At 40.2% G+C, this 23,690-nt stretch overlaps 2 protein-coding genes across 13 annotated transcripts in view; one reads left to right on the top strand and one right to left on the bottom strand.

Moving 5' to 3' along the window:
- The window catches only part of LOC140737136 (low-density lipoprotein receptor-related protein 8-like), a 114,839-nt gene extending 112,736 nt beyond the window's left edge, over positions 1-2,103 (top strand). For all 7 annotated transcript variants that reach the window (XM_073063337.1, XM_073063336.1, XM_073063335.1 and 4 more), the window contains one exon: positions 640-2,103. In XM_073063337.1, the coding sequence (XP_072919438.1) occupies positions 640-678 (39 nt within the window). In that variant the 3' untranslated portion in view covers positions 679-2,103. The remainder of the gene's footprint in view (positions 1-639) is intronic.
- A 1,647-nt stretch (positions 2,104-3,750) lies between these two features.
- The window catches only part of LOC140737138 (uncharacterized), a 78,963-nt gene continuing 59,023 nt past the window's right edge, over positions 3,751-23,690 (bottom strand). Inside the window, exons 15-19 of one of the 6 annotated variants that reach the window (XM_073063338.1) lie at positions 22,527-22,697; positions 21,482-21,607; positions 20,247-20,325; positions 10,052-10,163; positions 3,751-4,366 (exon numbers count right to left, since the gene is read on the bottom strand). In XM_073063338.1, the coding sequence (XP_072919439.1) occupies positions 4,243-4,366; positions 10,052-10,163; positions 20,247-20,325; positions 21,482-21,607; positions 22,527-22,697 (612 nt within the window). In that variant the 3' untranslated portion in view covers positions 3,751-4,242. The other 5 variants (XR_012101069.1, XR_012101068.1, XM_073063341.1 and 2 more) reach the window with 5 other exon arrangements.

Genomic DNA, 23,690 nt, shown 5'->3' with positions numbered 1-23,690 from the left:
TATAAAGTTTTATAAAGTCCCAGTTTTGTATAATATCTAATAAATGGATGTTTTTCTTTAAATCTGAGCTACTAACTAGATTTTCTATTTTCTATTTTCTTGCTATACGCTATTCTGAGAAAAACGGAGAAGGAAGTGGTGTCCTCTGGTTGGTAGGCTCACATCTTAACTCAGAACTGTGTCCCCTGAAAATACTGGGAACATGCCACGTGACACTCTGAGCCCAAGGCTCCATTCAATAAGATATCCTCTTTAATGTTCTCTTTTGCATAATCTACCTTGTAATAAAGAACGGCAGAAAAGGTGTGATGGCTTATAAGGTCCTTTTATTTCTGCTGTTTCATTGAATGCTTCTGTGTGCTTGAGGGCTTCATATTAACTTGAATGTGACAGTTAATCAGAATCAGCTTCCTTTAGGTCATATTTATAATGGAGGTTAATCAAATCATCATGGGAATGAGACAACCGGCTTAACAAATACAGGAAAAAATATAATTTTGCCCTATTTCTGCAATTGAATAAAATTGGGCATTCTTAATTTTACTGCTTTAGACTGCAAAATCTAAAGATCACCTCTTCAGGTAGAATTTGAATTAATTGCCTTTGTTTTAAAACAATGACTTTGTTTTCCATTGACAGCGTGTTGCTCTCAGTATGGAGGACGATGGATTACCCTGAGAGAAATTGTGTCGCATCCACTTGACCTGCAGATTCCTCACATCAAACGATGCAGCAGCTGTGCCAGTCAAGACTGGATGCCCAGTCACCAGACAGAAAATTTCTAACATCTAAATGATGTGTATTTTTGTATTAGCAGATCATTTTTATACTATAAATGAAACACAAAAAAGGGACTTTTTGTTTGCACTGATTGAACACCAGAAAGAAATGACACAGGCCATAAGTGTCAACTCCAATTCCTTACATTTGTATAGAATAATGCTGCACTTGCACGCAAAACCTCTTCAAAGCTATATTTATATCTTTTTGTAAATAGTCTTAACAGTGCTCGTTGCAGTTTGAAGTTTTGCTGAGAGCTTAATTTGTTGAAGCTCCCCATTGGCATAAGCTACACAAGATTTAAAAAAAACGGTATTTATTTATGGATTTACTTCCTGGACAGACATGGTTAATGTACATATGAAATGAAATAGAAAATATTTTACTGCTGCTGCATTTTGCCTTTTCTGTACAGTGGAGCCTTATTTGCATATGTTTATACAAAAGGAGAATGTATTTATAAAATTGGGAAATGCGTGGATGCTTGCTTCTTTATGTATTTGTCTGACTCAAGCAGAGCAAATTTCTTTGAAGGGACAAACTGGAATGTCCAATTAACTATAAGTGAATGCTTGCTGCATATTTGCTCTGCTATGTATTTAATTTTTTTTCAGATCTCTGCAATTTTTTGTAGTTGTTAAAAGATTTTCATTTCATAACTTAAATGTAGCTGTTCTGATACTTGAATGGAATAACCTGGTACTGAGTCTACAGAGCATTGGCTAATGCCCCTTTAGGAGGAGAAAGGAGAGGCAAAAATAATCAGTCGTAATGCATTCACAGTGAGTACTGTCAGAAAGTTCAAATGTGGGACTCATGCAGCCTACAGTTCTACCTATGATAAGGTTCACGAGTGAAAAATGAAAATATGGTAGAAGGGCTATGGGTGATCTCTCAGTACCCTCAAGGGACGTTTGAAAAGCGAGAAGGGTGATGTCAGGAGGAAACACATTTAGTATAAAATGTACATATTGGATCTGCAGTACAGATCAAGTAAAAGTCGGCCTTTTGAGTAACTTTAAGACTGATTTCCTTAAAATAGCCAAAGGTTTTGTAAGAGATGCATTAAAATGGTTTTCTTTTCTAAACCTGATACAATATTTTTCTGAGGTGAGGTGGAAATCTATCAAATTTGTATCTGGTTTCCCTGTATATTTGCATATTTGTAATATTTGATCTGTATTGATGTTGAGAGGGGAATTTTGGTTGTGTTTTTACCTTGATCGGGATATCTTGTAAAGCAGATTTCTATGGCTTGTATTTGTATTAAATTTGAAGTTGGTAACCCAAGATTAAGAAAATTAAAGTAGCCACCTAGAACAAGCCTGGCTAAACTTTTTTGTTGTTGTAGTAGCTCATAAGCAGAACAACTCATTGAAAGTGTGTGTTGCTTGTCTCTGTACTAAAGGTGAAGCAGAAATTACAGCCTCTTGGATATATCACCAAAGTACGTTTTCTCCTTGGGTACAAACTCAACGATAATGGAGCCAATCATAATTTAAAGCCAGCAAGATCTAACAAATATGATCAGACTTCGGTTAGTTACCAGCCCAGTTACTCAGCATAACCTGTGATTTACAACGTAACCACTTAAGTTCTAAGCAACATATTATTTCTTATCTGTGTGTGTCTATATTATAAGACACTGGCTGCAGAATTAGGCCACTCAGCCCATCAGTTCTGTTCTGCTATCTAATTGATCATGGCTGATTTATTATTCCTCTCAACCCCATTCTCCCACTTTCTCCCGGATAAGATATTATAAAATAGATGCACCTACTTTGATATCTAGTTTTGTATCAGCAGACAAGTGTAATAAATCTACCAGCTGAGGGCCAAGCTATGGCCCCCTTAACACTAATTACAAGCTATGGCCATCTTAACACCAACGACAATGTGTCATCTCAAAAATGAGCTACTCTTTCCTGTCTACTTACAATTCTCACTTCCTGATAATAATCTCCACAGTCTCGTGAAGGCTAACTTTGGATTGTACGTTTTGTTTGCTGCTTTTTATTAAATGCTACTTGAAAGCCTGAACTGTGTCCATTGAGTCCTGGAGCAATACAGCATGGGTGCAGGTCCTGTGGTCGAACGATTCCATGTTGCCCACCCATCGAGTCCCAAATTCCTGCATTGGCCCATATCCCTCAAGAGCCTGCCACTGCATGTACCTATCCAAGTGGTCCTTAAATGATACTATTGTACATCCCTCATCTGACAGCTCGTTCTATATACTCGCCACCCTCCATGTGGAAAACTTGCCCATCAAGTCCCTTTTCCACCTTACCTCAAATCTATCTCATTTATACTCCCAGTTCCATTACACTCCCCAGTCATTTCTGCACTGATTTTATGCTAACCCTTCACTCTAACTTAGATAGAACTTTAAGAAACTCAATTTTATTGTATAGAACTTTTACTGGGAGATCTGTGACTTGTTCCTAATAACAGCACGTTAATAATGAACTATAGGGAAGTTGTCCTGCATTCCCTCTTAGGAAAATTACAGTTGCATTTGTTACTTTTTAGGGGTATAGAAACTCAAAATTATTTACAATTTTTATTTCTACCTGTTATTTCCTTACAAAATGTATGTAGTTTACTCTCAATCCTAAAATATATAACATTTTAAAGAGCAGAACAATGTAATCATCTCCTCTACTAGTTTCTTCTAAAACTCTAGATATGGGTTAGGGCGAGAGAATTTAATTTAATCCTAATAATTAATTTAGTATCACTTATGAACCGCTATTAAATTCCTAATTTTCTGCAGATCGTTGATTCCTTTCTCTACTTTGTTACTTCTGTATGATGATGAGATTTTTCAAGTAAAACATGATTGAAATAAATTGTTCCACATTTTTTAGGATCATTTTAAAGATACAAAACCCTTAGGCAACATTGGCAACTAACCAAAGGGTTTTAAGATAAACACATGGTGTAATGAGAGACCAGACCAGAGTCATGTTCATTGTAACTGTAACCTTTTAGTAGAGTATTTTGTACACTGAAATTAGAAATGACTACCGTATTTAAGGATGCAAATTATACTTCGAAGTACAATAGATGATTAAATGTTGAAAATAATTTATGCAGAAAGTTTCAAACAAGGTTATATCAATGGTCATGAGTTTTTTTGGGTTATATACAGACCTTACGATGACTGCCCCAAAAGCAGCACCAGCAAAGTGTATGGTTAATAATTTGCTAGTTACACACTAGGCAGTTCATGGATTTGGGGAATAATGAAGCTACTTTATCATCTACAGTATTATGTCTGGTCATTAATAGGAACAAACTTACACAATACATCTCTGAGAGAGATTAATAAACCTAGGCGCAATACAATCATAACATTTGAGAGGAATATAATAAAAACAAATCATTTCTCCATAAGCATCTACTGTAATACTCAGAAATGAACACTACTTTTTCAGCAGCTCCTTGGAGACTTTGTCACTAATCTTCATTGTCATTGACATTGGAGTCTGTGGGATGGTGTGGCTTCCAGATGGTAACAAAAGTAACTGCTTTGCCTTGGGTTCTTCTGATTTCCATTTCCCTTTCTTCCACAAAGGACCACCTAAATGACACATTCACATTTTATCAGATGCATTTTCAATATTTTCCCTACAATCATGTTTCATTTTACCATCACTTTTAATTTCCTCCACAAAATAAAGAGCATTGCCTGGTTATAAGTCAGATAGCTGCCCCAGCTGTTCCAAACTGTGTTTAAAACACTTTTTTAAACCATAAGCAGAAAAGGCACCTGGGCAAGTTCAGGCACCCTTCTTTGACAAAGGGCTTTTTAACCCTGCTGGCTCTTGTTGTTCACCTGATCAGGCCCCACAGCCAAGGAGTGTTATTAAATTTCAGTCAGATGCTTACCCAGACTGCCCTACGTATAGATGTGAGATTCAATAAACATAATCTGTTTGTGATGTGGATTGATGGCAACCACCCTGCTCATTCTCAACTGCTGAGTTGGGATCTCTGGAGGGGGACGCTCAACACAAAATATGGAATTTCTGACAGATGCATTCCCCACTCTATAGCATTAATGTGCAAGTAGAAGGGTTTAGTTTAACGAGGTGTGATCATCTGAATTAGTTTAGCACAACATCATGAGCCAAAGGGCCTGTTCCTTTGCTACACTGTTCCATGTTCTAATCCATCTGTCTTGTTTACATGCTCCTATTTCTGATTCAGAGGCTACCACTGGGTCAAGAATAATAGATTTGAATCACTATGATGTTTCTTCTAAAGGACATAAGTCTTTTATCTTCTAGACTGATTAATATGAGGGGTGATTGATAAGTTCGTGGCCTAAGGTAGAAGGAGTCAATTTTAGAAAACCTAGCACATTTATTTTTCAACATAGTCCCCTCCTACATGCACACGCTTAGTCCAGCGGTCGTGGAACATACAGATCTTGGACCTCCAGAAAGTGTCCACAGCAGGGGTGATTGATAAGTTCATGGCCTAAGGTAGAAGGAGATGAGATCAACTATACAGCTCTCGTTACATGCACGTGCACTGCAACTCTTTGAGTGATTATACAGAAAGTTTGAAGTTAATAAATCATCTCTTTCTACCTTCCACAACCGCTGGACTAAGTGTGTAAATGTAGGAAACATAAATGTGCTAGGTTTTCTAAAATTGATTCCTTCTACCCTAGGCCACAAACTTATCAATCAAACTTATCAATCACCCCTTGTATTATGTGTCTCATTTTCAAGCTGCTGGCCACATCACAAAAATTAACCATTCTTATCCTTCTCAACCTTTGCAGCCTTTCTCCAATCACTCTCCAATTTGTCCAGCTGAGTAAATTCACTATCGCTCGATATTATTTTTGTTTATCCAGTCTTGGCAAAGACTGCCTCCTCTAGGTCTCAGCTCAGTTCTACACCATTATGTATGATGATCCCAAGGATTTCTACTAGGCTTCCCTCATTACTCATCTGGTCAAGGTCATCCTCCAAAACGGAGCCCATTTCTGTATTTACATTACCATCACGCAATCTTCCCCTTGCCCCCACCTACCTCAATCTCTCCTCCACTACAGAAAATTTGTCTGGCTCTCTCTTCCACCCAAAACCAGATGAACAAAAAAAAAATCCTGGCCAGTGTCATTGGGCATCCCTTTCCCAGATTACAGGTAACTGTCTCAGATCTGATAGGTCAAGCCTGATGAGGTCACAAACAACACAAGTTCTAAACTATATTTCTGTACTATCATTGAGATTGTACAATTGCATCTCTAGATTTTGCCTTTGCCTCAGCTATTCAGCACTCATGCTGTTATTACTTGTAAATCAGTATTCCAATGCATGTTTGATGACCTCTGTTTTACCATCCTTAAAATTGGTGTATAACCTTGTCATAACCTTATGGCCATTGGCTCATCACGCCGATATTCACTGACACTCACTTTCTCCAAATTAATATTTGATATCAAGTTTCCAAGACTTGCTTTTAAATCCCTACATAGCCTTAAATAATCCTATTGCTATAATCATCTCCACCCCTTTAATTATCTAAGATCTCTATTCCATTTGGACACCTTAAACTTCTCTGCATTTGACGTACTGTCATTGATAGCGATGCCTTAAGACTATAAAGACTAAAGCCATAGAATTATTCCCTTAATCTGTTTATCTATGCTTCTTTTCACGCACCATTTAAAATCTTTCTCTTTTACATTGTTCTCTGGTAGTTTCTTCTATTTCTCAGTATTCAGTTGTATTTGAGGTTATTTTTAATTTCAATCATTCAAGCTAATTAGTTGCAAAAGATAAAATCTGGGGAAGGTTGCGATTAATTTGAAAATGGAGTCTCAAACATAATTCTCAATGAGTTGATTATTAAAGTATGAAATATTTTAAAACAAGGGCAAGTAACTTCAATAGAATTACCTACACATAAGTCTAATCTACAAAGAAGCAAATCTAATAAGCAACAAGGTTATGTTTACCAGAAGGATGTCAACAGGAGCAAGAACCAATCCAATGACAGGTGGAAACACACACACATAATGCCGGATGAACTCAGCAGGCCAGGCAACATCAATGGAAAAGAGTTTAGTCGACGTTTCAGAACAAGACCTGATGAAGATTCTTTTCTATACTCTTTTCCATCAATGTTGCCTGGCCTGCTGAGTTCCTCCAGCATTGTGTGTATTACTTGGATTTCCAGCATCTACAGATTTTCTCCTGTTACAGATGGAAACACTTTTATCCAATCTTACCACAGGGCTCTGTTATTCCAGGATAACAAGTGATATGAACATCAAACATACCTGACTTGTTCAAAGCTGTACCTTATAACTAGAATCACTCACTCTGCTGATTAAATAAAGTTACCAACTTAAACAATAATGCATATTTAAAAAAACATAATATTATGAACCTCAACGCAAATTATATTTGAAATAATATTAGACAAATTATTTTATAATGATACAAATGACATTAGATCTATTAATGAAGCAGTAGATTTATAAATATGCAATTTTTCTTGCTGGTCTGGCAAAAGACATTAATGCACTTCATATTGTTCATCATCATCATCATCATCATGTGCCATACTCTCCAGAGCCTCAGCAACCACTTTCTTCCACTGTGATCTGTCGGCAGCCAAACCTCTTGCATCTCTGGTGGTGAGGCTGGTCCACTTCTTGATGTTGTCGATCCAGGTTGTCCTCTGTCTGCCTTGGGAGCAGCTTCCTTCTACTCAGCCTTCGGGCACAGTGCGTTCCAGTGTGTCGTCAGTTCTTGAAATGTGTCCAAAATAACGAAGTTTCCTTTGGATAACGGTTTCCAGAAGTATTGGTTTTGTGCCAATCTTTTCTAGGATGAAATTGTTGGATCTCCTCTCAATGTATGATACCCTGAGGATCCGTTTGTATGTCCACATCTCAAATGCTGTCAACTTCTTTTCGTCAGCTGCGTTTAGGGTCCATGTTTCACAGCCATATAGGGTTGCTGGCCAGCCAAGACTCTTGAGGAGGTGTATCTTGGTGTCAGTGCTCACAGATCTATCTTTCCAGATGTTCCAGAGTTTGGTAGTGCTTGTGCGTGCCATTGTTAGCCTTCGCCTTATTTCCTTGCTGCATTTGTTTGTGACATTTAGTTCTGCACCAAGGTATATAAAGGAGGACACTTGTTCGATCTTGTCGTTTCTGATGTAGATGTCAGCTTGAATTGCAGTTTTGCTTATCACCATAACTTTGGTCTTTTTGCCATTTATCAACAATCCAAATTCAGCAGAGACTTTTGCAACATTATTGAGTAGTGCTTGTAGGCCTTCTTCCGTTGTGGCTAGCAGGGCTGTGTCATCTGCGCATCTCAAGTTACTGATGGTTCTTCCTCCTATTTTAATGCCAGTGTTGTCCGGAATTGCCAGTCTCATGATCATCTCAGTGTAGATGTTAAAAAGGTGTGGAGAAAGGATGCAGCCTTGGCGGACTCCTTTCCCATTGCAGAATGATTCAGTCTCGCCAGATGTGGTCCGAAGGCTGAGGATTGCGTAGCATACAGTGTTTCTAGAAGAGCCACTAGGTGTGGTGCCATGCCCAGTTGAATCATTGTTGTCCATAGTTTGGTGTATTGGACACAGTCAAATGCCTTTGAGTAGTCTATGAAGCAGATGTACAGGGGGGTATTGACCTTTCGCATTTTCTCCATTATTAGACGCATGTTGAAGAGCTGGTCCCTGGTGCCTCGGCCACTCTTGAAGCCAGCCTGTTCGAGTGTAATTTCTCTATCTACGTAGTTCTTTAATCTCTCAGAGATGATTATGAGTAGAACCTTGCTGGCGTGTAATACCAATGCAATTGTTCTGTAATTACTGCACTGCAGGAGGTCCCCTTTCTTGGGAATTGGAAAGTAGACAGATTTGCACCAGTCTGTTGGCCATTTGCCAGTCTTCCAGATGGCGCAAACAATGCGATGCAAGATGTGGGCCATTGAGGTGCCTGTTGCTTTCAGTAGTTCTGCTGGTATGTTGTCTGGACCAGGTGCTTTATTCCTTTTAATCTTCTTGATTGCTCTTTCTACTTCTGACAGTAGTAGTTCATGTTCCAGTGTTGTCCAGTCAATGGCTTTGTCACGGTTTTCATCCTTGTGATTTTCACAGAGTTTCCTGGTGTACTCGAGCAACCTTTCCCTCACATCTGCATCTTCTCTCAGAATTTTCCCTTCATCATTTTTGATTGCACCAGTTCTTGGTGTGAAGGTGCCGGTAAGTTCTTTTACTGCAGCATAAACTATCTTGCTGTTGCCTTTGTTGGCCTCATTTTCCATGTTGGAGCAGATGCATTGTAGGTTTGCCTCTTTGTCGAGCCTGCAGCATCATCGTACTTCACACTTCAGCTCCTTGTATTCCTTACTTGCTGCTCCTTTCTGACCTTTCACCAATCTCTTCTTTTCTACTGCACACAGTGTTGTTAGGCATTCTAATTTAGCTGATATATACATAATAATTTAGCCTAGGTCAGGCATTTAGTAAAAGAGACTCAGAGCAGGTAAATTCCAGCCCCTGCTTTGTACTGTGGAATGAAGGAAAGGTTCATAAGGTTCCCTTTCCGGCACAACCCACAGAATAATGTATCTGCTGGCCCCAAATTAATTTACGATTTACCTCCCAGAATTATTGTCAGCACTGCTCATTAACAGCTGAGCTGAGGTGAAGAGCTTGTGCAAACAATCCAGGAGTGCTTTGCTCCAATGACTAAATTGATTTAAATATTTTTAAAAATAAAATTCTTCAATGGTAGGAATTATTATAATTAAGCTAAGTAATCTTGGGGATGCAAAGATGAAAATAAGGGCAGCTGATTTTTATGTAGCAAATAGTAATATCACAATGAGGCAGATAATCTATTTTTATGATGCTCAGTTACAGGATAAACATTGGCTCGAGCATCGGGCATAAATAATTTCCCCTTTTTTTTGTCTGGTTTCCCCACTTTGCCTGTGAAGGTAGTTGAGGCCTCTATTCAACATTTTATCCAATGATATATCTCTCTCAATGATGTATTGTGCCTAGATGAAGAAATGGATCACAACCTTCCCACTTTGCTATTTTATGAGACCATTTCACTTGGAATCAGAACTGTAAGAATGAGGAAAGGAAGACTGCAAAAGAAAATTTAACAGTTTCCTCTTCACATGCCTGGCCTCCCATCACCCACTGCTCTCATTTTCTTCTGTAGTTCAGCCAAGGCCATCATATTCCAACAAGAAATAATCTGTTCACTTACTGTTTTCTGAGTTCTTGAAATCTTTGATACAAATTGCTCCTCGTCCACTTTTCTGAGATGATGACAACCAAACCTCTTGATTGCACGACACCAGACAAACGTGCTAGCCAAGCTGGCAGATAAAGAAGGTAGCTTTTCAATAACATATTAGCAACACTCAAACAGCACCATGTCCTGAAACAAATGCTATTTGATTGTGGAACAACAGGGAGTGACAAAGAGACTTCCACATTCAATTGTAAAGTGCACAAGAGTCAACAAACCTGGTGTAAAATATTTTAAACGATCTGTAATAGATAAGTCAGAAGACCAAGTTACTTCTACTTGAAACACTTCAACAAATGCTCTTACAAACTCCCAATACCGTATTTTTGCCCATTTCATTAAGCAGTTTTTCCAACAAAATTTTTCCTTGATCTTAAACTCCAAATCCACTACCCCTCTCCTTGGATCCCCATTGTGGTGGAGTTGATATTTATGGAAAGGTCTTTCACTGCAGCTTATTCCAAAATGCAGATTTCATTCCTTTCTGTCTTGGCTTTTAAAATTCAAGCCTAGGGCACCTGGTTGTCAGCTGGTGTTTATTTTTCTCCAATGCACTTTTCATTCTCAATGACGTCTTTAGTTCTCCAACTAGACTTGTCAAAATTTAAAACAAAAAGAGAACTTTAGCAATACCTAGAAGAATTTAAATGTGAGTACTTTTGTGAAAAAGGACTTGATAATCATTCCGGGTCTGGAATTACGTTATATCGACGACTGCATAGGCGCTGCTTCCTGCACACATGCTGAGCTCGTCAACTTCATTAACTTCGCCTCCAACTTTCACCCCGCCCTCAAATTCACCTGGTCTATTTCCGACACCTCCCTCCCCTTTCTAGATCTTTCTATTTCTATCTCTGGAGACAGCCTATCCACTAATGTATACTACAGACTCTCACAGCTACCTAGACTATTCCTCCTCCCACCCTGTCTCCTGCAAAAATGCTATCCCTTTCTCTCAATTCCTCCGCCTCCGCCGCATCTGCTCTCAGGATGAGGCCTTTCATTCTAGGACAAAGGAGATGTCTTCCTTTTTTAAAGAAAGGGGCTTCCCTTCGTCCACTATCAACTCTGCCCTCCATTGCGTCTCCCGTATTTCACGCACCTCTGCCCTCACCCCATCCCCCTGCCAGCCAACCAGGGTTAGAGTCCCCCGGTCCTCACCTATCACCCTACCAGCCTACAGATCCAACGCATAATCCTCCGTAACTTCCGCCACCTCCTATGGGATCCCATCACCAGACACATCTTCCCCTCCCCCCCCACTCTCGGCTTTCCGCAGGGATCGCTCCCTACGCGACTCCCTTGTCCATTCATTCCCCCCCCCATCCCTCCCCACTGACCTCCCTCCAGGCACTTCTCCCTGCAAACGGAAGAAGTGCTACACCTGCCCCCACACTTCTTCCCTCACCACCATCCCAGGTCCCAGACAGTCCTTTCAGGTGAGGCACCACTTCACCTGCGAGTCAACTGGGGTGATATACTGTATCCGGTGTTCCCGATGTGGCCATTTATACATTGGGGAGACCCACCGCAGACTGGGAGACCGTTTCGCCGAACACCGGCGCTCGGTCCTCCAGCAGTGGCGGGATCTCCCTGCGGCCACACACTTCAATTCCACAGACCACTCCCACTCCGACATGTCTGTCCATGGCCTCCTCTACCGTCAAGATGAGGCTACATGCAGGTCGATGGATCAATACCTTATCTCCCGCCTAGGTAGCCTCCTACCTGCCGGCATGAACATTCAACTCACAGACCTCCGTTGATACCCCTGCCCCCCCCCCCCCCTTACCCCATCCCTATCTATAATTTTAGTCTGGTTCTCTTTCTCTCTCTTTTTCCCCCCCTCACTATAATCTCCCCCCCCCCCAGCCCTACCTTTCTTTCTCTTTTATTTCCCATAATTCTCCACCTTCTCCCTAGTCCATTTCCCTCCAGCCTATCGCTTCCCAGTTCTCTACTTCATCCCTCCCCCCACTTCTCATCCCCCCTCGACCATCCCATGTTACTTCACTCCTGATGAAGGGTTTCGGCCCGAAACGTCGTCACTACCCTCCTCCCATAGATGCTGTCTGGCCTGCTGAGTTCTGCCAGCATTTTGTGTCTTTACTTGATAATCATTCCCTCATTTGCCTTTGATGGAATGATATGTCATCCCTGAATGGACCAATAAAGCACAAAAAGGCAACCCATGGCAACTCTAATTCTCCTCAAACAAAAAAGAGCATTTCAATCATGTTTTCATGAAACAGGATAAACCATGAATTATATTGGAACTCTCAGCACATAAGTAGATTAATCTACCAAATTGGTCCAAGCCCCTGAGGAGTCTGCCAATATCCTCCTTCACTTTACCCTCTTATCATATCTCTAAACAATAACCTCTACAAATATATTCCTTTTTCATATTTATCAATATTTATTTCCCCCTTAAGTTTATCTCAATTATTCCATGTGGTAGCAAGAACCATGTTCCTGCTTCTCCCTGGACAGAGAAGAGCCTGATCACCTTCTTAGTGACCATCTGTAAAGGATTTCCTAACATGTTCTAACCTCACAATGACATCACGTCTTCATAAATTAAACACCTCTAAAAAGTCATCCCAGCCTTCTCCTTGCTAATGAAGAATTGATTTATTTGATATTGTTTTTGGTTCATTTTTAGAAGAACCTAGAGAATAAAACAGAAATGGAGTCAATCAAATATTCAGATTATTACTTAACTTTAAGGTGTTCATCAGCAATAAGAAACTTGAAAAACTAAGGATCTTATTTTCTGAGAAAAAATCTAATCAGCTCATAGGAAATTAATGTAAATGATAAAGGGGATCTTATTCAGTTAAATTTCCTTAATGGAGGGAGATGACAACACAAACGTTGTTTATCATAGCCTCTTGCACTGCTCTGTTTAATGTCACCGGAAAGGCACTGGCTAAAAGTAGACATGATATGAAAAATGTCATTCTCCTGTGACATGAGGGGGTTCTCCCATCCTGTCATTCTCCAGTGGTCTCCTCTTGTCAGGTTGGAGTAACTGAACTGTGAATACATTTTCCCATGTATCATCCACAGATAAAAATCTTCAATCATATGTGCTTATATTATTGTTAATTCCACAACTGTCATTTATGATATGAAAAACTAACAGACAATTCATTGGAATTATGTCCACGACTAAATTCTTTGACTCACACTATTACTTTTGATGTTATACCATAAAATATTAAGCAGCTGTCTTTTTTACTAATTAAAAGGGGCACTGCCATAATGAACAGGTGGCAAATGTATTTTCAAACCCTTTAAATTATAACGTGTTGGTGACAGAAACTGCAGTAAAATGCAGATCATGTTATGCAAGATTGACTCTTCAAAACGAAGACTCGTTTATTGATTTTATTTCTCCTTCCTTTCCCATCTCAGGAAAAACCTCGTTGCAAATGAAATTGCCCATTAATTTCCAGAACTATAGTGCAACCATTATAAAGACATCTTACACACATCACAATACAGATCAAATACACAGGAGAAAATCATTAAAAGGGGAAGGAAGTGCAATGGATTAGCACTTTCTGAAGCAGATTATATTTGTGGGTATTCTCGATTTGAATTCCAAGTTGTTGCAAATTCATGACTGAACGGATATGTCTATTGATAATAGTGTGTATCCTTTTCTCATCTTTGGAGATACAAGTGACTACAGATGCTGGAATATGGAGCCAGAAAAACAAACTGCCAAAGGAACTTCGCATCTGTGGAGGCAAAGGACAGGTGACATTATTGGTCAACACCCTGCAACAGGGCTGAGATTATACAAGGGAGAGGTGAGGCAGGAGATATCAAGCAATAGGTGAATCCAGGTAAGGTTGAACAGATAGAGCCAGGTGGGATAGGGAGGGATGAACATACTGACCAAGGTTGGACAGATGGGATTGGGAAGGATGAAGATACTGTCCGAGGTTGGATAGGTGGAATAGGGAGGTATGAATATATTAGCTGAGGTTGGACAGATGGGATAGGGAGGGATGAAGATATTGAGTGAGGTTGGACAGATGGGATAGGGAGGAATGAAGATATTGGCCGAGGTTGGACAGATGGGATAGGGAGGGATGAAGATATTGACCGAGATTGGACAGATGGGATAGGGGAAGGATGAAGATATTGGCTGAGGTTGGACAGATGGGATAGGGAGGGATGAAGTTATTGACCAAGTTTGGACAGATGGGATAGGGAGCGATGAAAATATTGAGTGAGAACGGACAGATGGGATAGGGAGGAATGAGGCTAGAAAATGATAAGTGGAGGTGACAAAGGGCTGCAGATTATGGAATTTGATAAGAAAAGAATGAGACATGGATCTCATGTCTTCTTACTTTCTCAATAACCCTTGCGTGGGGTACCTTATCAAATGCCTTGCTGAAATCCATATACACTACATCTACTGCTCTTCCTTCATCAATGTGTTTAGTCACAACCTCAGAAAATTTAATCAGGCTCGTAAGGCATGACCCACCCTTGACAAAGCCATGCTGACTATTCCTAATCATATTATGTCTCTCCAAACGTTCATAAATCCTGCCTCTCAGGATCTGCTCCATCAACTTACCAACCACTGAAGTAAGACTCACTGGTCTATAGTTTCCTGGGTTATCTCTACTCCCTTTCTTGAATAAAGGAACAACATTTGCAACCCTCCAATCCTCTGGAACCTCTCCCGTCCCCTTTGATGATTCAAAGATCATCGCCAGAGGCTCGGCAATCTCCTCCCTCGCCTCTCACAGTAGCCTGGGGTACATCTCATCTGGTCTCAGCAACTTATCCAACTTGATGCTTTCCAAAAGCTCCAGCACATCCTCTTTCTTAATATCTACATGCTCAAGATTTTCAGTCCACTGCAAGTCATCACTACAATCACCAAGATCCTTTTCCATAGTGAATACTGAAGTAAAGTATTCATTAAGTAGCTCTGCTATTTCCTCTAGTTCCATACACACTTGCCCACTGTCACACTTGATAGCTCCTATTCTTTCATGTCTTTTCTTCTTGCTCTTCACATACTTGTAGAATGCCTTAGGGTTTTTCTTAATCCTGCCTGCCAAGGCCTTCTCATGGCCTCTTCTGGCTCTCCTAATTTCCTTTTTAAGCTCCTTCCTGTTAGCCTTATAATCTTCTAGATCTCTAATATTACTTAGCTCTCTGAACCTCTTGTAAGCTTTTCTTCTTGACTAGATTTATTACAGCCTTTGTACATCATGGTTCCTGTACCCTACCATAACTTCCCTGTCTCATTGGGAAGTACCTATGCAGAACTCCACACAAATATCGCCTGAACATTTGCCACATTTCTTCCATACTTCTCCCTGTTCCCAATTTAAGCTTCCCTTTTCCTGCCTGATAGCCTCATAATTCCCCTTACTCCAGTTAAACGCTTTCCTAACTTGTCTGTTCCTATCTCTCTCCAATGCTATGATAAAGGAGATAGAATTATGATCACTATCTCCAAAATGCTCTCCCACCGAGAGACCTGACTCCTGACCAGGTTCATTTCCCAATACCAGATCAAGTACAGCCTCTCCTCTTGTAGGCTTATCTACATATTGTGTCAAGAAACCTTCTTTAAATAAATAAACCATTTTAAATAAATAAGCAAATAAATAAAAATATACATGGTGGCAATACCAGCTGAGGGAAGGTGGAGAGCCATGTTAGTGGCAGCTGATCTATCTGAAGAAGGTGTGAATATAGAGAGAAGAGTGAACACTGAGCAGAAAGACAAACACAATGCTGGAATACGGAAGTACAGAGGACTGCCGCTGCCAAAATTCTGAACTAAAAGATAATGGAGGAAACACTCAGCAGGGCAAGCAGCATCTGTGGAGAGACAGGTTGATGACCTTTCAGCAGCACTGGCCAGTTGTGATACAATTGAGAAAGGCTTGTTGTTGAATTCAATCTCAGATTCTCAGAGCTGTAACATGGCTGATCCTAGCTTGATTACACCTTCTTCAGCAACACTTCTGGTGAGAACTCCCATTCCATTCTGTAACGTTTCTGGCACTGTTGCATCTGTTCTGATGACCACATCGTCTACATTGATGCTTTCTTAAATATGTCGGGGCTCTCAGCTGTATCCATTCAGTTACCTCTACTGTTACTCTCTCCCATGTAAATACTGAACTTTCTACCCCACTAACCCCGACATTCAATAGATCCTATGCCATTTCCATTACACCTATATGTTGGCTCCCCAAACAACTCTTCCTCTCCTGCCCCCTACAACATTCCTAAAGGTTCAACTACTCTAATGCTCTGATACACTCTTCTATCTCCAGCTGAGCCCTCTCCCCAGAGCACCTTTCCTATGCAATCTCACAAGAACCGACATTGCCCTTTGCATCTTCCTTCTCCACCATCCAGGCATGCAAAAAATCCTTCCTGGTGAAGAAGTCATCTACTTGTATTAATTTCAATCTTGTGTACCGCATTCAGAATCAGGTTTAATATTGCTGGTATATGTTGTGAAATTTGTTAACTTTGTGGCAGTGCAATGCAATACATAACAGAGAAAAAACTGTTCACACTGTTGTCCCCCCCATAGAGAAGAAACCTATGGCAGATTTGGTGACCAGTGTAAAGAACACCCCTATTCAGTTGGCAAGAGCAACCTCGGGGTTCCAGCTGCCTGTTAGTTTCATTCTCTATCATTGGCCTTTGAGCTTTAACGAACCCCAACATTTTGGTCCCAGCAACAGCATCTCACCTTCTGACAAGACACAATGCAACCCTCAGGATTCAACACTGAATTCAATCATCTCAGATAGCCAGATTACTCAGTTTGTGTCCCAATTTACCAGTTATTAACGAAAGGTCATCCTGTAATTTTATCTCAGATTTATAGTGTTTTGTGTCCCACAGTTCCAGTTTTGCTTTGTCTCCTTTGCTTTTTCTCAATCATTTCCCTGTATTTACATTTCCACCAGAGCAATCAGCTGTGATTACCTGCTTTTATCAACCCCTCTCTGATAACACCGAAACCACTCTTATCATCTGTTTCTCTTGATCTCTACTTTATTGTACACAGCTTGTTCTCTTCTTTCTCTGCAGTTTTAAACCTGTTTATTTCCTATTCTTCTTGGTTCCGATGACAAGTCATCAACAAAAGGTGCTAATTCTATTTCACTCTCCCCAGCTGCCTAATCTGCCAGGTATTTCCATCATTTGCAGTTAATAATGTCTTGTTTACTTTATGAAGATGCATTCAAATAGTACAGCAAAGCTCCGAATAACACGGACACATGGAGAAAATAACTCTCTGCTGGGACTTGCAGGGAAGATAACTCTCTGCTGGGACTTGCAGGGAAGATAAAACTCTGCTGGGACTTGCAGGGAAGATAACTCTCTGCTGGGACTTGCAGGGAAGATAAAACTCTGCTGGGACTTGCAGGGAAGATAACTCTTTGCTGGGACTTGCAGGGAAGATAAAACTCTGCTGGGACTTGCAGGGAAGATAACTCTTTGCTGGGACTTGCAGGGAAGATAACTCTCTGCTGGGACTTGCAGGGAAGGTAGGTCAAACTCAAAAGGACTTTACTATTTTATGGAAGAATTGAGAGGGCTTGACAAATTCTGTGAAAAGGACAGAAAACATTAAGCAAAATGTGAAGACAAATTCCAGAGACCAACACACTGTTCTAAAATGAAGAATCAGAAACAATCAATAAATCAATACATTTCTAAATCTTTCACATCCATTGCAAGGTTTGTTACCAACTTGTGTGATCTCCAATAACATTCATTACTTTTCAAGAATTTGTTTGAGTGATTTGCATTCATTCCAGGCGATTTTACTTTGCTGTTTAAGCAATTTCCTGGTGTGAGCTCACATGGTAAACACATACAGAATGGCTTGCCATCGTAACAGAGGGACATGGGTGTAAAGTAATGAAGCTGTACAAACAAATGGGTATAATGATGTCTCAGGTACAGATACATAGAATATATTTTGTTTTCTTTCTTAACCCCTTTTCTTGTGAAGACACAGTGCCAAAAACTGTCACGCCAGGAAGCAGACCTCCCAGTTGCTGCCTTCATTGGTTACCTTGCAGGTGTGGGGTTTAGCCATTAATCAGAAAGTTCTCACAAGCTTAAAAGACATGCTAAACTAGCACTATGCAAATATCAGGGCAGTCAGTTTCTATTCTGCAGACACACACGTTTTAAAAAACTATGCTGGTCCACCCAGTGGTAAATTTTTAATGTTTTATGATTTTATTAGATCCCAATTGGATTATAATTTTAGCAACTACTAAGATATTGAATGCAATAGATCTAATAACAGTGCCAGCTTAGCACCGTAATTAGCATATCCTTTCATTGAGTGCAGATCTGAGAGACCATTTTCGGTTTTGCCCAAATCTCTGATTTGTGAACAATCTCCTCTTTATGGTTCATACTGTATGCTCTAATTAGCAATTATAACAAGACTTGTGCCAAGCCTTGACAAAGGATACCTTCAGCAGTGCACAGTCTTGTAACTAATGTACCTTAAGTTATACTTGAGGCTTTATAAAATTGACTTCTAGTCTCTACGTGGAATAATTCTCTGGAATTAGCCTCCAGTAAAAGTTATTTATGTTTACTGCATTTGGAAGCTCACTCCTGAAGACAATGCTAAACAGATTACAACCATTGTGTGAGTATATTATAGATGCCTCAAGATTTCGAGACAGGGAATGAATGCGTCCACACAGTTTTAAGTATATTTGGCAACACCACAGGGGATGAAGTTCTTGACACTAATGGGGAATGGGATTAATTGTAGCACCCACTTTTCCATAAATTGTAGGTGGTAGTGGAAAAACTTTATGTGAAAACAAAGCAAGTTTCAGAATATCAGTGTATTAATGTGTAATAAATATTGCTGCATAAAAATAAGTAATCTGTCTAAAAGTCTACCATATACTAGTCTGGTATCACAGCTAGCTAAAATACAGTGTTTCCATAGAGTCATACAGCACAAAAAAAGGCCTTTTGGCGAGTCCACACCAACCAAGATTTGCATGTAAGCTTTGTTATTGTCCCATTGACAATGCTTGGTCCACATTCTTCTAAACCTTTCCTATCCATGTAACTGTCCAAATGTTTTTTAAATGTTGTTATCGCTTACAAGGTCAAAGTTGGTCCTTGTTGTGAAATGACATCACTTTTTAAAAATGTTCCTACCTTTACGAATACTGAGTATTTAAGATTGGTTCATTAAATATTGCTCCTCCTCTTGTGATAACTACACTTATCAATGGTCACTTCATTAGATACAGCTGTACACTTGCTCATTAATGCAAATTTATAATTGGCTAATTGTGTGGCGGCAACTCAATGCATATGGTAAGTGCATGCAGACGTGGTCAAGACGCTCAGGTATTGTTCAGACCAAACAAAATGTGGCCATGGGATGATTGTTGGTGCCAGGCGTAGTCGTTTAAGTATCTCAGAAAAACTGCTGACCTCCTGGAATTTTCACACACAATAGTCTCGAGGGATTACAGAGAATGGTGTGAAAAACAAGAAAGCTGCCGTCCTGTGGGTGAAAACACCTTGTTATGAGAGAGGTCAGAAGAAGATGGCCAAAATGGTTCAAACTGACAGGAAGGTGAAAGTAACGCAAATAACCATGAGTTACAACAGTGATGTGCTCTGAACACACAACACACAACAAATCTTGAAGTGGGTGTGTGACAGCAGCAGATGGCCACGCTGGTTTCACTGGGTATCCATCCAGTCAGCATCCTCAGAACTAAAGGAAGACCTGGGGTTGTCAAACATTAGAAACGCTGAGACTGCAAGTTCTGCTTCTGAGACATCCCATTTGCTGTCAACGTTCAACAGCAGAGGGACTCAAAACGCACAGCAGAAACCTTATATATTTTGTACTGTTTTTGAAATGGCAGAATTTCAAGCTTCAAGAGACCTTTCAGAACTAATGGCAATAAGCAATCTATTAAAATGTTTTGCTCCAGAGGTCGCAGAGTTGGATGGTCTTTGATTTGGCAATCTGTCAAAATAATAGATTATGCTTAACATTATGTATTAAATCATTAAGATAACACTAGCGTTGTCCTAATCATGACTTGTATAAAAACTCAGTGAACCTTACCTGAGGGATTGAGGGTACGATCAAGGAAATCGAGAAGTATAAAACTATGATGTCCAACTTCATTAGGAATCCAAGTAAGCTGAAAAATCAAAGGAGCCCTTCCATTAATATCCTAATTTTGCTACTTATCAGTAAGTTGCCTCTGTGAGAGTACTGAAGCAACTAGAGAAGAATAAGGTTAAACTTAGGAGCTAAAAAAAGGTCACTTTGTCCCTTGCTGGCATGACTAGCATGTGATAAAAAAAACTATGCAAATGTGGATATTCAAAGCATTCAACCTCTCTCAACTAATCCATAAATGACCTGTGAGATTGGTGAGGAGAAACACCGCATGGTGAACCGTAGGTCCAAGGTCATCTGTTCCTCCCACGCATGCTACAAGGAGTTCTCCAGAATTGACCTGATCTCTATTAATTAGTGTAAATGAATTGGGACCCCGGGGACTTTGGAATGAAGTACGGGTCATTTCATAGAGCACTACATGCGGTACATTTACCTGGTTGGCTAATTGAAGAAGTTCTAAGGCTTGTACATGTCATGTCTCCAATTACTCATGTGCTGCATTAAAAATGTAACACATTTGCATATAAATGGCTCTGGAGCCCCCTAGGGAGCCTGTCTCATAGATCGAGCTACTCACTGAATTCCTTGTTACACACTGAGGCCACTGCAGTCAGGCTGGACAGGGTGACACATAGAAGACAAATTGTTCTCCAGTGCAAAGGATACAAAAAACAGGAAATGCTACAGCACAAATCAGAGGTGTTGTGATAAATCCAAAAGGAAATGTCAAAAGTGAAAGCCAACATGGGTTTGCGGAATGAGCAATCACATAGTCCTACTTTTAAAATAGATTGACTTCCATGTGTATATCAAATAACACAAAACCAATAGGACCCTGAGAGTATAGATGCAGAGTGAACATTCATAGTGTCACTGTTTAAACATAAACAGTTCCAGTTTAAGACAGAGTTGAAGCTAAATTTATTCCCCCAGAGAGTTGAGGACCATTGGAATGTTGTTCCTCAAAGGGCAGTGGAAGTAGAGGCTTTGAATGTTTTTTCAGTCAGAGATAGAAGGGGTGAAACGTTGAGGGGACAGGCAGAAATTCAGAGTTGAGGAAATAGATGTACCATGATTCTATTGAAGTGCGGAGAGGCCTTCAGGAGTCAAGAAACAATTCTCTGCTCCCAGCTTGTACACTAGATCCGTGCTTTTATATAAACAATGATTACCTGTTTGAACATCACCCTGTCTCTGTCCAAGTACTCTGGAACCTTGATCTCATTATTCCAGTGCCCTGTATGTTTTAGCTGCTGCGCAGCATCAATGAACCTTCCATTGTAGTCTATTCCAAAGACCTATGAAAGAAAATTTTTAAACAATCTACGTAAAGAATGGTATTGCTGGGTACTCAGAACTGGACAGTTCACAATGAGGAAACATTCCTGGCTCATGTTGAAAGATTAGGATGGTAGGGGTTTCCAAAACTTACAATCAAATTGTATAAATGTTCTTTACAAAACACATTTGGAAGTTAATCACATTACATTCGCAAACGTAATTTTTCCCATTACTTCCTTCTCAACGCTCATCACAATGAGAAGCATTGATCATGTGGATAGTCAGAGGCTTTTTCCTAGAGCTGAAATGGCTAGCACGAGAGGGCATGGTTTTAAGGTGCTTGGAAGTAGGTACAGAGGAGACGTCAGGGTTAAGTTTTTTTACGCAGAGAGTAGTGAGTTAGTGGAATGGGCTGCCGGTGACAGTAGTGGAGGTGGATATGATAGGGTCTTTTGAGAGACTCCTGAACTGAACAGGTACATGGAGCTTAGAAAAACAGAGGGCTATGTGTAACCCTAGGTAATTTCTAAGGTATGGACATGGTCGGCACAGCTTTGTGGGCCGAAGGGCCTGTAAGTTTTCTATGTTTCTACAATGGTCCAGCATGAACAATGAAGTAAGTTGCTCTCCATCTATGAGAGTTGGCATTCATGCTGAGAAGGGCTGTAGCTGAGGATAGTGATAGTCCTGGATTCAGTCTCTGATCATTGGCTGCTGTGTATTAGTCTAGCGTAAGGATTAGTGATGGGGAAAAGGCTTTCTGCCCTTTGGAAAACTGCAATTTCATTGAATACAAATCCCCACCTTCTAGAATAGTTACTTGGGTTCAGACAACCACTAATAAAGTGATGAGCCTCAGTAACTTCATCATGGGATTGAAAAGGAAAGAAGCAATTTATTTGTAATTCCAATATATAAAGTCAATTCAAATATCACCTTATGAAGCAGCTGTGTCAACATGAATGACAAGAGCCCAGTTCCACTGCCCAGGACAAGGCCTGTTGTCCCAGATAGCTGATGTTCCTTGATCACCTGCTTGCACACCCCATACACCTGGCTGCAGTAACCATTTTCACTCAGGCCTCTATATTCCAAATCCAACTGTTCCTGAGTAAACCAGACAAAATAGTAAGGTTTTCATAACTTGCCAGGCTAAAATTTCACAAATGTTCAGCAACAGCAGTATAACAAGTAGTCCAACAAGCTCAGGCCGTCTTCTGAGCCTTCCTTGGCATCAGGAATGAAGTATTAAACAAGGAATGAATATCACCACTAACCAAGATTCCGTGAAGCCTCAGACTGACACCAAAATGGGCAGATTGTAAAAGGGATTAATTTATGATTGTGCTGAATTATATCCTCCCGATGAATCACTGTTCTGGAAATATATCCAATGATCTTGGTTGGCTTCAAGAACCTTTCTTGAGAATTAATTTCAAAGGGCATAGTTATTCCCCCCTTGATTGAAAATTTTGGACCTTTTCTTTTCTTCCAAACCCCATTTCTAATTTCAGCAAATTAGCTCATTGTAGGAAACAAAGTGTGTTTGTGTGGTGAGCATGTGATTCAGCTGGAGTTAAGAACAGGCTTGTTGGGGGAAGCTGGACATCATTAGCATTCTCTGATGGATCATTACAGAGTGGGGATTTGATCTACTTTGAGCCCAACAGCCCAGTGACTCGCCTGCCCACTGGATTATACATGAAATGTAACTGTGAGGTGAAATATGATCAGAGCAAAACCTGCACACAATTTCTGGTTACAAGGCCTGAAAATATGGTAAGAATTTGAAGGAAACTGGTCCTGGAGTAAAACTCAAAAACTTTCAGATGATCTAAATGACATGTTCATGACTTGCTGGACTAAAATTCAGGGTTTGCAGGGCATTGACAACACAGATTCCATCAAGTGTTTAGCTTCACACAAGGATTCAAGTACAACGTTAACGACAAGCATTTTGAGAGCAAAAGTAGGCATACTAAACATTTTTGCTTCTTGTTTATTAAAGTCAGAGTTGTTTGTTGCTAGTAACCCTTGGTACTAGGGAGAGGAATGCCCAGTCCCATCCCAACTCAGCTCCTCCTGCAGACGTGTGACGCT

The sequence above is a fragment of the Hemitrygon akajei genome, chromosome 12, assembly GCF_048418815.1.
Source record: "Hemitrygon akajei chromosome 12, sHemAka1.3, whole genome shotgun sequence".
Taxonomy (NCBI): domain Eukaryota; kingdom Metazoa; phylum Chordata; class Chondrichthyes; order Myliobatiformes; family Dasyatidae; genus Hemitrygon; species Hemitrygon akajei.
This window is presented reverse-complemented; position numbering and strand designations above follow the sequence as displayed.